Here is a 14,735-nt window from a genome sequence, read left to right on the forward strand (position 1 = left end):
AGCCAGGGATCCTGCCTGCCCTTTGCTAACTACTCTTGCAATTTGATGATCTGTAAGCTGTTTCCATCAGTCTACTTGCGGGGGGGGGGGGCGGGTGTCAAACAGTTGAGAGAAGTCTTACTTGTACCTTCTATAGCAATCATGTACATACTCGCTTTTTACTGACCTCTCAGTCACATGTCAGGTTTAGCTCCACAGCGGTTGTGTTTCGGCCCCAGAAATCCAAATTTGAGCTATGTTGTCTGAGCGCTCTGCTAAAGTCATCTTACCAAATAGGCAAAAACTCAGAAACTTTATGAACCAAGAAAAGGTCCTCTAACAAGTTGTGTCATATGTTACTCATTTAGGAATATTGCAAAAACACTACTTCTCACCATATTTGCAAATGAAAAACACATGACTGTAACCTGTAATACCACAAGAAAAATTGCTCTTTTGGTATGCTTGGCCCCAGACTTTTGAAATATGAACCCAGCAAGGGAATTTCAACTTAAGCTGGATTCAGCTCATTATTCTCTTGCCCCTCATGTGCCAGCAGAGAAGCTACTTTGAGAAAATTAACCCATATGTATACAGTAGCACCCTGGGCACCAAATGCCATCGAGGAAATGGCACTGAAGACCTGGCTTCTAGTCCTAGGAGAGTCCCTTGCTCGCTGTGTGACTTTAGGCAAGAAACTCTAAGCGTCTCTCAGACCACACTTCTGCATCTATGATAATCCTGGACTCTCTGAGAATTGGATCCAAATAAGATGGCTACAGGGAAGGGGGAAAGGGGGAGATGTTGGTCAAGTGGTACAAGGTTCCAGTTATGCAAGATGACCAAGTTCTAAAGATCTACTACTGTACAGCATGGTGACTACGGTTAGCAAAACTGTATTGTATACTTGAAATCTGCAAAGAGAGTAAAACTTAAGTGTTCTCACCACACACTCAAAAACCAGCAGCTATATGAGGTGATGGATACGCTAATTAGCTTGATCGTAGAGATGATTTCACAGTGTTCACATATATTAAAACATCTTTTATACCTTGAACATACACAATTGTTACTTGTCAATCACACCTCAATACAGCTGGGGGAAAATAAGATGATGTATGTGAAAGCATTTGCAAATTATAGAGTAGAAAAGGTAGAGGTTTTATTATAGTCACCGATATTATAAACTCCATTTGGTAACCAAAGCACAGTACTTCTCAAAAAGATAGTCGATTAAAGATTATTTGTTCTCATATCAATTAAAAAAAATACTAAAGAGACTTACAACAGTCATAAAGAGTTTATAACTCCTCTCTAAAGCCCTTTGCATTCACTATTTGGGTTGAATCAATATGGTTATCTACTTGTCAATTTTTCTTATTCTTTAACACAGAATGTAAGCAGCCTGTTTTTTATGACTGGCTCAGATTGTACTAAGCTAATCGATATATCCAGTGATAACAGGATGATTTGGAACACATGTAACAAAAGCTTATCACTTTACTGCATACTGAATCTGTCAAAAATATTTTCCGAGAAGTAATGTGAAAAGAGAAGTTCTCCATCTTTCATAATGTGAGTGGGTGGCGACAAAGGGATTAGGAGGTGATTTCCTGAGTTCACAGCTTGCTGTTTTCCAGTGAAGTATAGCAGATAACTGTTTATCTTTTTTAAAAATGAGTTGAATCTGGGCTGAACTAGTATCCAATCCCCAAAGAAGATCCAATTCTAGTTTTCCCCTAGTACCTAGTCTTAAAACTTCCCCAGCCGTTCTGAGGGATGGTGGTAAGAGGCTGGTGCAAGCAGGGCTAGCATTCCTCCATGCTGTCCCCAGACTCTCGGTGGGGTGTGGGCGACGAGGGAACGACTGAAGTTACTTCACAAACAAGGCAGGTTTGGGCCCGTCACAAAGGATTAGCCTGCCCTCAGAGATGGACAGCTGGAAGAAACCTCACTGGTGAGCTAGTGTGAACTCCCCATGTAACAAGAGGCAAAATCGCTCTCTCAAGTTCACAGAGCAAGTCAAGGCCAGCCGTGGAACCCACAGCTCAGTAGGACATTGTCCAAACCCTACTTGCTGGTATAGCACGTTCTCCTTCACATGAAATTGACTTCCAGCTATCTTCTAAAGATGCACTGAAATTATGAATAAATAGTGATGTTTGAAAACGTATCATTATTAAGGATGACTTAAATTTGCATAGTATAGGGATAAAAAGGGTTTTTTTTTTTTCCTTGTGGAATAAGAATACGTCAATATTTTGGCTTCTTTCCAACCAAAAAAATGTTAAAAGCGACAAGGGATTTAAAAGCACAGAACACCAAGAAATAGCAGACATTGTTCCAGGATGCCGAGGACTAGAATCGCTCACATCCAGCCTTAGAAAAGAAAATACAGATGCTAAAGAATAGGACTTGAGGAAATGAGAAGGAAAAAACAAAACAAAACAAACAAACAAACAAAAACCCGGGGATCTGCAAGATCTTTACTAAGCCCAAGTTGAGCTCTACTCCTCAGTCAGCCTATTGCTAATGAGCAATGGAGGGTGAGGGACAGCACGGAGCAGGGGCACCAAGGAAGGAGAGCATGGTTGAGAACCAGAAAGAGCCTTGGGAAAGCACGGAGAGGAAAAGCTGATGTCTCCAGAGCAAGACGCCCTTCCTAATCAAGCAGCACCTCTGACCTCTCCGTCACAAACAATGTAAGGCTCCGTGTTCTATCTGTATTCCCGGCTTTCCTTTCCAGAGGCTCGACTGGGGTCACTTCAGTCAGCTGAGGGAGACACTACAGTTACAGGGGGATGAAGAGGTGTGGTAAGGAAAACGAACTTTTAACACCCGTGACACTGTGCGGTTGGAAGGGTTAGTCAAAGAGCAAAATCAAAAAGCAACCGCTAGGCAATGGACTGGCAGAGGATTTACAAAGCTTTCTGGACCCCATACTTCCAGGGAGTATGTGCTAAGGTCAAGACCTCTGCAGCACCCTGAAAGGGGGAGGACTTCCAGGGGTATCTTCATTTATTCCCGATGGGGTGGGAATAAGACCTGTTCTAGCCTTGGACTGGATACTAGTTCATTTCCGTTCTCTGAAGGAGTGGTCTCTGTGGTCTCTGCGGAGCTGCCTGGGCATATCCAGCACACGAATGCCAAGCTCCCGGCATTCTCTGCTGTTCTCACACAAGGGACTTGGGCTTCCTATCTACCTCATCGTAAATAAAGCTAATTATATCCATGGTGTTCACTGCACAGGATACAAACCCAAATGGGCACAGTCACAAATGTGGGCCATAACTTTTTAGCTGGTTGACAAAGCCAGCCACTAAAATAAGCTAAAGCCAGGTCCCATCATTCGTATCAGTTCCATTAAACTCTTCTAAGAGACTCCTAATTTTGAGGCAATCGGAGCCTGAGATAGCCTTAGGTCACAGCCAAGAGCAGCTTGTAAGGCAAATGATCCTGTATGGTGATGGCACTCCACCCATTAGTATTGTACTTATGAAAGCTTATTGACCTAGAATGGAAATACTTACTACCTGTCATCAATCCTTTCATTTCCATGCAATTATTTACTTCCCAAACAATCCTACCAACGAATTGCACCCAAATGCAAAGCTAGCCACACCAAAAGATTTTTATCCTAATGAAAAACGTAAGCAAAAACATATGTCATGAAATCACATATAAAGCTACATTTATTAACAAATTCATTTCCTAATAAAATACCATCTGTAAGCTACCCTCAGTTTCCACTTGATATAAATAGGTCTTTTACTGTTTTCAGATGCAGTTCCCAGAAAACTCTTCTAAGCTCAACTGCAGAACACATCAGTCTTTTTTTGGGGAGGGCGGGGTTGCATGGAATGTTAGTAAATTCTGTAAAACTAAGTTTTTAAATGAGTTAGTTTGTTCCAAACGCATGCTTCAATTGAAAAGCTGACCTTTTGCAATAAAGTCGGTTAGACTCCTAGAATTCTTATCATTGATACAGAAATTCTAAGAGGCAAGGAAATGTTTCGAAGATGGGCCATAATTAAAATTTCCCCCACTCTACACACAAGCAAATGTGGGCACACGCACACGCTCATTCCATTTCAGTAACAGTTCATGTCTCTCAACTCACAAGTATATTCGTATCGTAGAATGCTGTTTTCTAGTCATTCAGCCCCCGCCCCCCCCCCACTCCCAAATGCACTTCACTAACACACGGGCCGGCCTCTCTCACTAAAGCCAGGGACAGAGTGGGGAATACTCACAGAGACCCCGTGACTGCTCTCTGGACAAGTCCTTTTAGCAATAACTCCAAGGAATAATGCTACCACTCATCAATGATGGCTACTTTGACTGGGGACCCAGAACCCAATGCCTAGACCTCTCGGCGCCAGGGACTGGGGCTGATTTCTCATGCTAAGTGCTTTTGAAGAGTGCATCAAGATTTGATAGGGTGAATTTCCCGACTTGGTCAGAGTTTCAGCCACATAAACTCCATTAGGTGCAAAGCTCCATAACGCTCCACCCTGTCTATATTTATGCCCACGTTTTAATCTACACCCTTGTAAGCTCCCGGGCAGGCTGTGGGACCTCTCGCTTCCTTTCGGCCTATCCTCAGTGTTCCCATTACCCTTGAAGGCAGTATGTTCTCCTGACTTTAGGGCCCTAAGCTTCTGTCCCACCCCTCTTTCAAATCCTTCCTTAAGACCCAGATTTTAAGATAAGTACTCTCTCCACTGATCTCTCATCATGACTTTACTGCACTTGACCCATTTTTTTGTACAAGGCTCTACCAAAGTCTATCTGTACCATCACCAAAGGCTGCGTGCACACAGGCGGCTCCTTGGATCATCATCTCCAGAGTTGAAGACAGCTCAGATCCTCTTTGGAAATGTACCACTCACTGGTGTGCCAGAGCATTGAGAAAAAAAAAAAAAAAGCATGAAGTCGTTTCTGAATCTGGGTCAGCCATATTGTGAATGTACAAGAGAGAGAATTACAACGGAGTGAATCTCACTGGGTCTGTGACCTGTCACTCGGCTAACAAGGTATGGACGCAGGCTGACAGACCTCTTGATGGGCCAGTGCCATTCCCAGACCAGCCCTGAGTGCCATAGACACCAGCGCAAGAGAAGGGACAAGAATGATATCCCAGCCTCTCATTATACTCCTCTCTCGAGGCAGGCTTCTGTTTGGATTTTAAGCATTACAATCCCATATGAAGTCATCCAGTGGAAATTAGGATGAGGATTTCCAAACAACTGTGCAGGAGAAGAGCAGAGTAAGACACAGGCAGATGGGGTACCATTCAAGAGATATAATTGATGATGGATTTTCTAGCATTTGTTTACCTTGGTTCATGTTAGTTGATTAACACCATGGCTTAGAAAATGTACTCGAGTAACCATTTCTGAACTTCATTCATTCAACAAACATTTATTAAGTATCTACTATGTGCCGGCATTTGCTAGGCGCTTGGGATACAGAGAAGAAGGACACGTTCCTTGCTCTCCAGGAGCTCACAGTCTAATAGAGGAGACAGACACATACACGAGTGACTACAGTACATGAAGTAAGTGCCAGTCAAGGTGTACATAAGGCGCTAGAGGAGCCCGGAGGAAGCAGTCTGCGGTAAGCCTGGTGGAGTCAGGGAAGCTTTCACAGAGAAAGGGACAATCGAGGAAACTTGAAGGAGGAACAGGACTTCACCAAAAGACAAGGGAGGGTAGGGAAAGAGGTTCTAGGATGAGAGAACGGCAGGCACAAAAGCAAGGAAGCGTGATAACGCATGACATGACGGGGAACCACAGGTAGCTCCATGTGGCTGGAACTTCATCTGCATGTGAAGAAATGGTGAAATGGGAAGTCAGAGAAGGAGCATGGAATCAGAGTGAAGAGCTTTGTATGCGGGACTAAGAAATCTGGACCGTGTCCGGGAAGCAATGAGACGGCACGGAAGAATCCAAAGCAGGGAGTGACATGGCTGGATCTGCCCATTAGGTCAGCCCGGATGGAGGATGGTTTGGAAGAGAGGTGAGACCAGAGGGAGGGAGAGCAGAGAGAAGGGGCCATCATAGGGGCCCACGGGCGCTCCGAAGGCGGGGAGGGTAGAGAGGTGATAGGCTGGAGAGATACTTAGGAGGAAGCTTGACAAGACTCGATGAATGATGATACAAGAAGCAAAACCACCTCAGAGATGAAACGATATGAAAAGCATGCATTCCGAAAATACAACCAGCAGCCCTGCTCCTCCCTCCCTTCATGGTCCCATCGTCCTCCGCCATCACCGTGTCCGCTGAGTACGAGTAACGAATAATGAGTAACAGTGCGAGAGCCAGAGGTGAACATGGTCAGACTTCTCTAATTCAGACACCACTAACTTGGAATCTGCAACAATTCACACTGACTGTCTGTGCCTCCTATTGAGTAAGAATTTCAACCTACTTTCTTCCTCTGTGTCTTTTCAAGCCTTTAGGCACCAGTAACAGGAATCCAATCTAAAAGCAGTGGCTTCTTCCAATCAAGTGCTGGAGGTGCAGTAGGCAGCCGCTTACATGGTGGTATCTGAGGGGCACCCAATACATGTCCCCCACCCAGGAGCCATAAGGCCTGGGATCCAATCATTAGCGATTCACTCCTTTGGGAGAGGCTTGGGTCCCTCCAACTTCTCTTTTATAAGGCAATGATTCCTGAGATGGGTAGGACATTTAGTCATTCTAAACCCAGTGGGATTGTGGTTGAGCACAATGCCTTTGGCTTTGACAGAAGGGATCAAGGTAGTCTAAGAGGGTTATGGAGGTATCTGTGGAAGACCACGGGTACAGAAGGGAAGATTGAGAGATGTGGAAGATAACGTTAGGATCTTGCCAAGGAACGGCCCCGCAAGCATTCAAGAAACTAAGATTCTTAAAGAATGCCTTCCACTTCCAATGCCAGCAAATCACACTTTTACATTCTTGTACCTTAAGGAGCTTCTGTGTTTTATGCTTATGAGATGCTATTTGCTAGTGAAGGCCTATGGTGACTCCCAATCTCTTCCTGGACCTCACACTGCTCACGACCAATTATAATCTCCAGTGCTATTTAATTTGTATATATGACTAAAAGTGCACTCCCCGAAACTATTTTCTAAGTGCAACTTTTCATTCACTCAGACTGACCTTGTCTGTTGCCATTCCACGTTATGGAGATTTAACTGTATTTGCAGAATGGTAATCAGTCAAGTCACAAGCGACAGAAGATCGAGACTCAGACTCTGACCTTGAAGTATCTCATCTATGGCTCAAGAAGGTAAATAAGAGCTGCTTGTGAATACTTGATTATAAAGGTTAGAGCAGTGAACTAAAAAAAAAAAAGAAACAAAACAAAACTTTAAAAATTACTTACTTCACTTGTTTGGAGAATCGTGAACTTTGGCAGTTTAGGCTTTGAACTGGCTGCACTGGGTTTTCCATCCAAGAGTGATCCAAATGACAGATTCCCAAAGCTGTTCTCAAATTCAATGGAAGGTTTCAGTGTCGGAGGGACATCCAGTGCCTGGTCCTGGCCATCCATGGGTCTGACATACGCAGTTGGCTTTTGCTGCCCCATGTTTGTTTTGCAGTAAAGCCCTGGTGGAAAGTTCTGAACCGAAAGGCCACTGCTGGGAGCTAACAAAGAGGAGGCAACTAGGGGAGACCCAGGAGCTTGCACTGTAAATTCAGATTCTTCTGGTGAGATGGACTGAAAGATTTCCTTGAACGTATCCCCTGCACTGGACTTGAGACTACTGTCTTCTTTTGCAGAAGCGTCTGACTCTTCAACGGCTCCAACCTGGGGCTGTTCAGCTGGGTAGACAAAGAAGTCTTCCAGTCGGGCTGGGGGCTGGTCCTGTGTAGATGGCGGCAGCTTGTTTGGCTGACCACTGGCCTGGCTGGCTGGGACAACACTAGCGTTATGACTATCGCGTGGCCAGTCAGCTTTTGATTTCCTGTTGCTGTGTATGAGAGTGGAATTCAGTATCACGACGGAAGGTGGAGGCATTGGTGCCGAGGGGTGAGTGCTATCCTGGTGAGGTGGGAGCATTCGGTTCTTTTGTTCTGGGAAAAAGCTCGGTTCGTTTTTGTTGATGGGAGTCTGGGGCACGGAATTCTTTGGGATCCCCACTAGATGATTCTGATTAGAATGGTTAGTTAGCAAATCCTTCATTTCATCATAGTTTCCCAGCGTGTTCTGGACTCGGTTGGCAAGTGCATCCCCTTTGTTTGTCTAAAATAACAAAAAGATGGGGGTGGGAGGAGAGAGAATGAATAGGTTTGTGTTTCCTAATGTTAATGTTTCAAACAGATGTCCTAAGTAGACTAGCATATAGGGTTCTTTAAAATTCTCATGCTGCCATATAATTTCATACTTTTCATGTGCTATGTAGGAAAAAAAAAATCAATAACACTATTGAAAGAGCCTCATGGAATGAGCTGTGTGATTAACGTCTGTATACTCCCTGGCCTGCCCTTAAACATGCTCATTGGGAGAAAGTTTTAAATTACGTCACTTATGAATTTTATTAGCAAAGTAACTTATTTTAGGTCAGATGAGCTGAACAGTTACACTCCATATTGTGATGAACAACTTCAGCTTAGTGATCACTGGAATTGTAATGGAACGTTCGACTTATATTTGTTTTTGATACGTCAGCCCTTTGCGCCACATTATACCATGAAAAAGGCTTAGCCCATTGGATCAGGAAGTCAGTGAAATTGTGCAATCATGAATATATTGGTTTAGAAAAGCTCAACACCTAATTGAGCTAACATGACTAAAGCGAATCTAATTCCTTTTAATCAAAGGACTGTATAAATTACTGGTGTCTGCCCACATATTCTGGGGGCAACTGTGTCTACGTATTGATGATTCATACTTGTTTACTTTGAAATGGTGCAATTGTTCATCAACACTGACTCAAGCTCTCCTGTGTCTTTTCAATGATTTAGAAAAATTTATTCAAGAATTTTAAACTGTTGCTTACATAAATCAAAACAAAGCCAGATTTCCAAAGTGATGTTGGCAACTAAATCATTCTATGGGCAATCAACAGACCAGCTATATCATCCCCTGTAGGAAATACTAATCTTGTTAAAAATGGCTGTGGTTGTTCTTCAAATAATTAAGTTGCTGCATGGGTTTCTGTAATACAGAAAGCACGGCTTTCATAACTAGAAAATGGTGGGTAGCTATATGCTCGGAAATGACTTTGACGAAAGCTCAGCTGTTCATCTTCAAAACTGACTTTTTATTATTCCCTGTACCTGCCAAAGGGGTTCTCAAAACAAGCTGTTGGATTCGAAAGGGCAAAGGACTTTTTTTGTGCTTAGGCTGCACTATTCTGGCCCAAGATGTTGCGATAAGACAAGGCTACTAGCCTCCACGGAGCCATGCAGCACTGGGACCACTGGATGGGGAAGATGCCCACCCTATGTAGCCTCTAGGTCCCCGGGGGCCATAGGCCTTCTCTCCATGCACAGGAAGGGGTGACAACTTCCCCACTGATATAGCCTCCACTTGAAGATAGATGTTTAACTTCTCAGATCTCTCACATGCCCTTAACCCAGCCCAAGCTCCTGGCATCCACAGGGAGTGTGCCTATCCAAGTCTGGGATCTCAGTCTCAACCTAGGCTGTCTGGCTGTGTGCTGTTCTCTGTATGTGAAGATGGAAGTGTGCAGATGAATGGAGGAAGTGCTGGAAATGGATGAAATCACCCAGAGAAAGAAAATACAGAATGAGAAGATCAGGCTCAGGGGGCAACCCTGGGGAACATCAACCTATAAGCGACCGAGAAAAGAAGAGGAGCCGGCAAAGGATACCAAGAAGGAGCAAGCAGAGAGGGAATCAAACTGGTGACCTTGGTCTCGTTGTTAACATGATCTCCATGTACTGTATGCAGTATCCAACTCATAGCATGTGTGAAATCATATAAGACATTTCCAAAGAAATGAGGGCAGTGAGGGAAATAGGATTCTAGAGATTACAGAAAAGTATGGTCAATATATGCTACAAGGGTCCTGTTGGAGGTGGGGAATTTTAGAAATCCAATGTCTGTTTCAGCTTTCTTATCCACAAGAACATCTGATATTGCATCACATGCAACCTTGGTGCTAAAGCAGTGATTAAACAATTAACATTCCATATAATCCTCAGCTGAATAATCGCTCCATTTTCAGAAGTATATTTGAAAGACCTATTTAATAGATAGAGATGGGTAGAAATCACTTTTATTCCCTGAAAATCCCTAGGTTTGTCCATTTTAATGGCACAAATTACTCTTCAGCCAAGGCCAGAATAAACTCTGCATAGAGCGGTCTCCTTTGACAGTGGTGTATGACCAACCATTTGGGTAGCAGCCAAACCCAGTCTCCCTCCTGTTCAGTCCCTTAATTCAAAACAAAGAGATTTCATCATGCTGAGGGCCCAGTAAGAATTTAATGCAAGCTTTAGGGGCACTGGGTGGCTCAGTCGGTTAAGTGTCTGCCTTCAGCTCAGGTCATGTTCCCAGGGTCCTGGGATGGAGTCCCACATCACAACAGGCTCCCTGCTCAGCGGGGAGCCTGCTTCTCCCTCTCCCTCTGCCTGCCACTCTGCCTAGTTTGTGATTCCCCCTCTCTCTGTCAAATAAATAAATAAAATCGTAAACAAAGAATTTAATGCAAGCTTTAAATACTTACAGAATTGTTCTGGCCCCTCAAACAGGTCTCTTTACCTCTTGGGTCAGATGATGGCCTAATGAACACTAATACCTGGCTATCTTCAAGGATCGGACCCAGCAAGGGGGAAGATGACACCATTTCATTTCCCATGCTAAATGCCTTTGTTTTATACCATCTCATTTCCTCATTTCATGAATTTGGATGTTGCTTCCTTCCCTCACACAAAGAGAATTCTATAAGAACTTTTCCCTTTTTGCCTTAGCTACCAGGAAGCTCAAAGTTCAACTGACTGAACTTTCCTTGAGAGCTTACTGGACTTCCACTGAAAGTTCATTGAGCTTCCACTGAAACTGAGCCCTACAGCATCAGAACCTTGCCTTGAGATGTCAAAGAGACCAGGATAATATCTCAAAGTCCTGACAAATAATTCACTCTCTCCAGGTCAACTGTAATCAAGACTCAAGAACCTTATGACTCATTTGCTTGCAAGCAAGCTAGTCACATTCCTGGTCCTGTTCAGCAGTAAATAAAAGGGACGTGCTCATCTTTTCTTCAGTGGAGAGAACCTTGGTTAGGTTTGAATGTCTCTTCATTTATTTCTACTATTATAATGATCTGGGTTTCCAATGCATGCTAAGATTTTTTTTCCCCATCTCTAGGTTTTAAAATATGTTTGAAATTAGGAAAACTTCTAAACTGGCCAATGTCTAAAACTGTGCCTACATAAATAAAATTAGAGGAAAATTAAAAGTTCTCTGAATACATCTAGAAAATCAACCTCCTACCATATAGGGTATACTACAGTAATTTCTTTTCCTGCATAAAGCTATGAGCTTTTAAAGGTCAGAGACCACCTTTTGTTCACCTTTATATCCTCAGGACTGAGCACCGTTAGGTGCATATCAGATACTCAAAAAATTGTTGCTGACATGAATAGAATCCAAATATCATTCATACCCTACCTATATCAAAATAAAGGCTTTGCAATAGCTTGGAGTGAAAGGTACATAAATAGAAAAGCAAAAGTCAGGCTGACTTGGTTACCACGATTGAACATTAAATTGAACTTTGAGCTTCCTGGTAGCTAAGGCAAAAAGGAAAAACTCATAGTTTACTGACTTCTCTTTGTCTGATGGAAGGAAGCATATCTTAATTTACTAAATAAGACAAATGGTTGCCAGATACTAAAATATAAAAAGGAATTCTTCTCATTTGTTCAGTTATCAGAACCTTTGAACATGGGGCACCTGGGTGGCTCAGTCGGTTAAGCATCCGACTCTTGGTTTTGGCTCAGGTCATGATCTCATGGGTCGTGAGCTTGAGCCCCATGTGGGGCTCCTCGCTCAGTGTGGAGTCTCCTTGAGATTGTCTCCCTCTCCCTCTGCCCCTCCCTCTGCCCATCCCCCTGCTCTCTCTCTCTCTCTAATAAATAAATCTTTTTAAAAAAGAACCTTTTAACAATAAAACAATTTTTCAGCACCAATGTTACAGAAGATGCAAAGATGTTCTTCATGTGGCTTTTTCTTATGATGACTAAAAAAAGAGCATTACATTAAAGTCTAACGCAGTGAAGGCGTATCTATACGTGGAGTTTGGGGGCTAAGCTAATAGCTCCAGGTGTGGGGTTTTCCTGTGCACAAAAGACACAGGGCCAGAGCTGGGATAACTTGGAGGAATGAAGGGGTGTCAACTCCCTTCGACTAGCTTCCTCACAGAGCAATGGTCTCAGAGGGACTTGTGAGCGGAACTGCACAGCTGACAGTTCAAGGTTGAGTTCACTGGCGACACTTTCTGAGTTGCTGATTGAAGGAAGATCCATATGCTTTGCATAACAGACGTGCTGTGGCTACAAGCAGGAATTACCATGGTCATGCTTAAGACACATACTGGTAAATTCAAAACAGTCACAAGGCAGGGTTAGGCACGGAGGACACACAGACACATAGCCTCAAAAAGTCCACCATTTAACAATCTCCAAATAAATTAGCAGCACAGTCCGGATCGCCTGAGTCGCCTCTCTGCCTTTCTACCACCGGACCTGGATAACTGTCAACCAGTTTTTAAATTTCTCAAGATGTAGATATGAGAGCCACTGGATAGAAAACCCAATGGGGCCTGAAATGCATTTCTGTACGCCTACACAATGCACTCTCATGCACCACAGCAACTTCTGATTCACACCGAATGTTCTTTTGCACCCTCCAGAGTCTTAGTAATCCTATTAAGGAGCAAGGTATTCTTGGCAGTCTTTTTTTTTTTTTTTTTTCTTGGCAGTCTTGATTGGACATTATAAACATGGCAAAAATGAAACTTAGCCATTTCAATCAATTATGGGCTTCTTTCAATTGGCCAATTCTTTACTTCCCATTCTAGATAATTGGTTGATTCTTAAAGGTAACCTCTGCAGCTCCTACTTTCTAAATAATCACAATTTCTCCATCATCAAGGAAATGCATTTTCCAAGTATTTTCAGTCATAAATTATATGTCTGGTTTGTGGCTCATGACTAACAGCACTCCTTCATTTAAGCTTTTTGCCTCTCATTACTCTAAGAAACGCAAAGTTGCCTCAGTTTGCTTCCAGTGCTATCTACAAATCAGTAGTAGGAGTTCATTGCAAGACTAATGCGCTAGGAGGCAATTGTACCGTCATATTTCTTTTTAATAAAAAGTAGCAAAATAATTTAAGTTTCGAGGCTCATTTTTTCCCTTTATTTTATTGTGACTAATGTATGTGATTTAGTAATTCCTTCTTTTCCTAATTGTAATGTTTTTACAGTTAATCTCTCTAAGCTGTAAGTTGCTATTTCTTTCTTTAATTATAATAACGATAATATCTCAAACTTGTACAGCACTTTCCAGATTTCAAAGCAAGGTCTCCCGGCTCGTTTGACTTGATCCTTACAACAACCATGTGAGTCAGCAGAGCAGCTCTGATCTCAGTCTGGCTTCTACCTCCCCAACCCAAGTGACCTTGGGTAAGCCACTTAATCCCTCTGTGCCTCGTTTTCCTCATTCTCGTACAGTGCAAAGAGCTATAAAATGTCAGTTGCTGTTGTTGCCCTATTATTATTATCAGGGATTACTTCAAATCAGGTATTATTATTCACTTCCGAAAGGAGGAAACTATAGGTCAGAGAAATGAAGTTTCTTCACCAAAGTCACACAGGAGGTAGGTCAGCTTATCAAAGGTCTTCTGACCTCCTGCGGGAGGAGAAACAGCTTCCTGTTACAGGTACTGAACCACAGAACTGGGTTCTAGATTCACCACTGGCACAGATATGAAGCTGCAGAGAAGCCACTTCACCTCTCTGAGCCTCAAATTCTTCGTGGGCAACATGAGGAAAACGAGTACTCCAGTTGTCATAAGGACTAAACAGGCACATAGAAAGCCCTGGCATGTGCCTGGCATTCAGCAGGCACTTGCTACACACCAGTTCCTCAACCCGCCCAGTCTTTCCACACTAGCCTAGACATGTCAAACAGCTTCACATTTTTCAAGTGCTTTTGAAGACATCCTTCTCAACACCATAGCACAAAGTCAAATTTGAAAGTTATAAGCAACAGAAGCAGCCTCACAGAGAAGTTCCCCATCACCAACCAAATGTAGGGGTGGTCAACATTCTTTCCATTCTGGGAATGGTAGGGGTGAGGCAACGAATGGGAAGAAACCAGCCAGGATGATGAGAGATCACCATTTCTTCTAACTGCCAAGAAAGGGCAGTGGGTCTTAGGGACCGATGCTCATTGGCTACTTCACAAACTACCAACACTACTGGATAACTGATCAGGCCACGTTTTAGGCTTTAGGGTGGCAAGAAGTTTCCTGAAAGTCCTGATCCACCACCAGGAGTTTTGATCTTTAATTTGATAAGCATTCCCACCACAACCCTAAGGAAGGGTTGGGGTATGTCCTTGTCTCTACCAGTGGACCATGGGCCAGCTCTAAAATTCCCACTGCCACTGGTGTGTCCAGATACTCCAAGGGTGTCCACACCAGTCCAGGTCTAGGGAGCTGACGAAAGTGAACATCAGTCCTAGTATCATAATATGGGGGAGGGGGAAGGAAAGGCAAACTCTCCAGTGAT

At 43.3% G+C, this 14,735-nt stretch overlaps 1 protein-coding gene across 5 annotated transcripts in view; it reads right to left on the reverse strand.

Moving 5' to 3' along the window:
* Window positions 1–14,735, reverse strand: part of AFF2 (ALF transcription elongation factor 2) — a 443,996-nt gene that overhangs the window by 287,892 nt on the left and 141,369 nt on the right. For all 5 annotated transcript variants that reach the window (XM_081808150.1, XM_081808148.1, XM_081808149.1 and 2 more), the window contains one exon: window positions 7,354–8,214. In XM_081808150.1, coding sequence (XP_081664276.1) covers window positions 7,354–8,214 — 861 coding nt within the window. The remainder of the gene's footprint in view (window positions 1–7,353; window positions 8,215–14,735) is intronic.

Source organism: Leptonychotes weddellii, chromosome X (genome assembly GCF_054177405.1).
Source record: "Leptonychotes weddellii isolate Sample4059 chromosome X, ASM5417740v2, whole genome shotgun sequence".
NCBI lineage: Eukaryota > Metazoa > Chordata > Mammalia > Carnivora > Phocidae > Leptonychotes > Leptonychotes weddellii.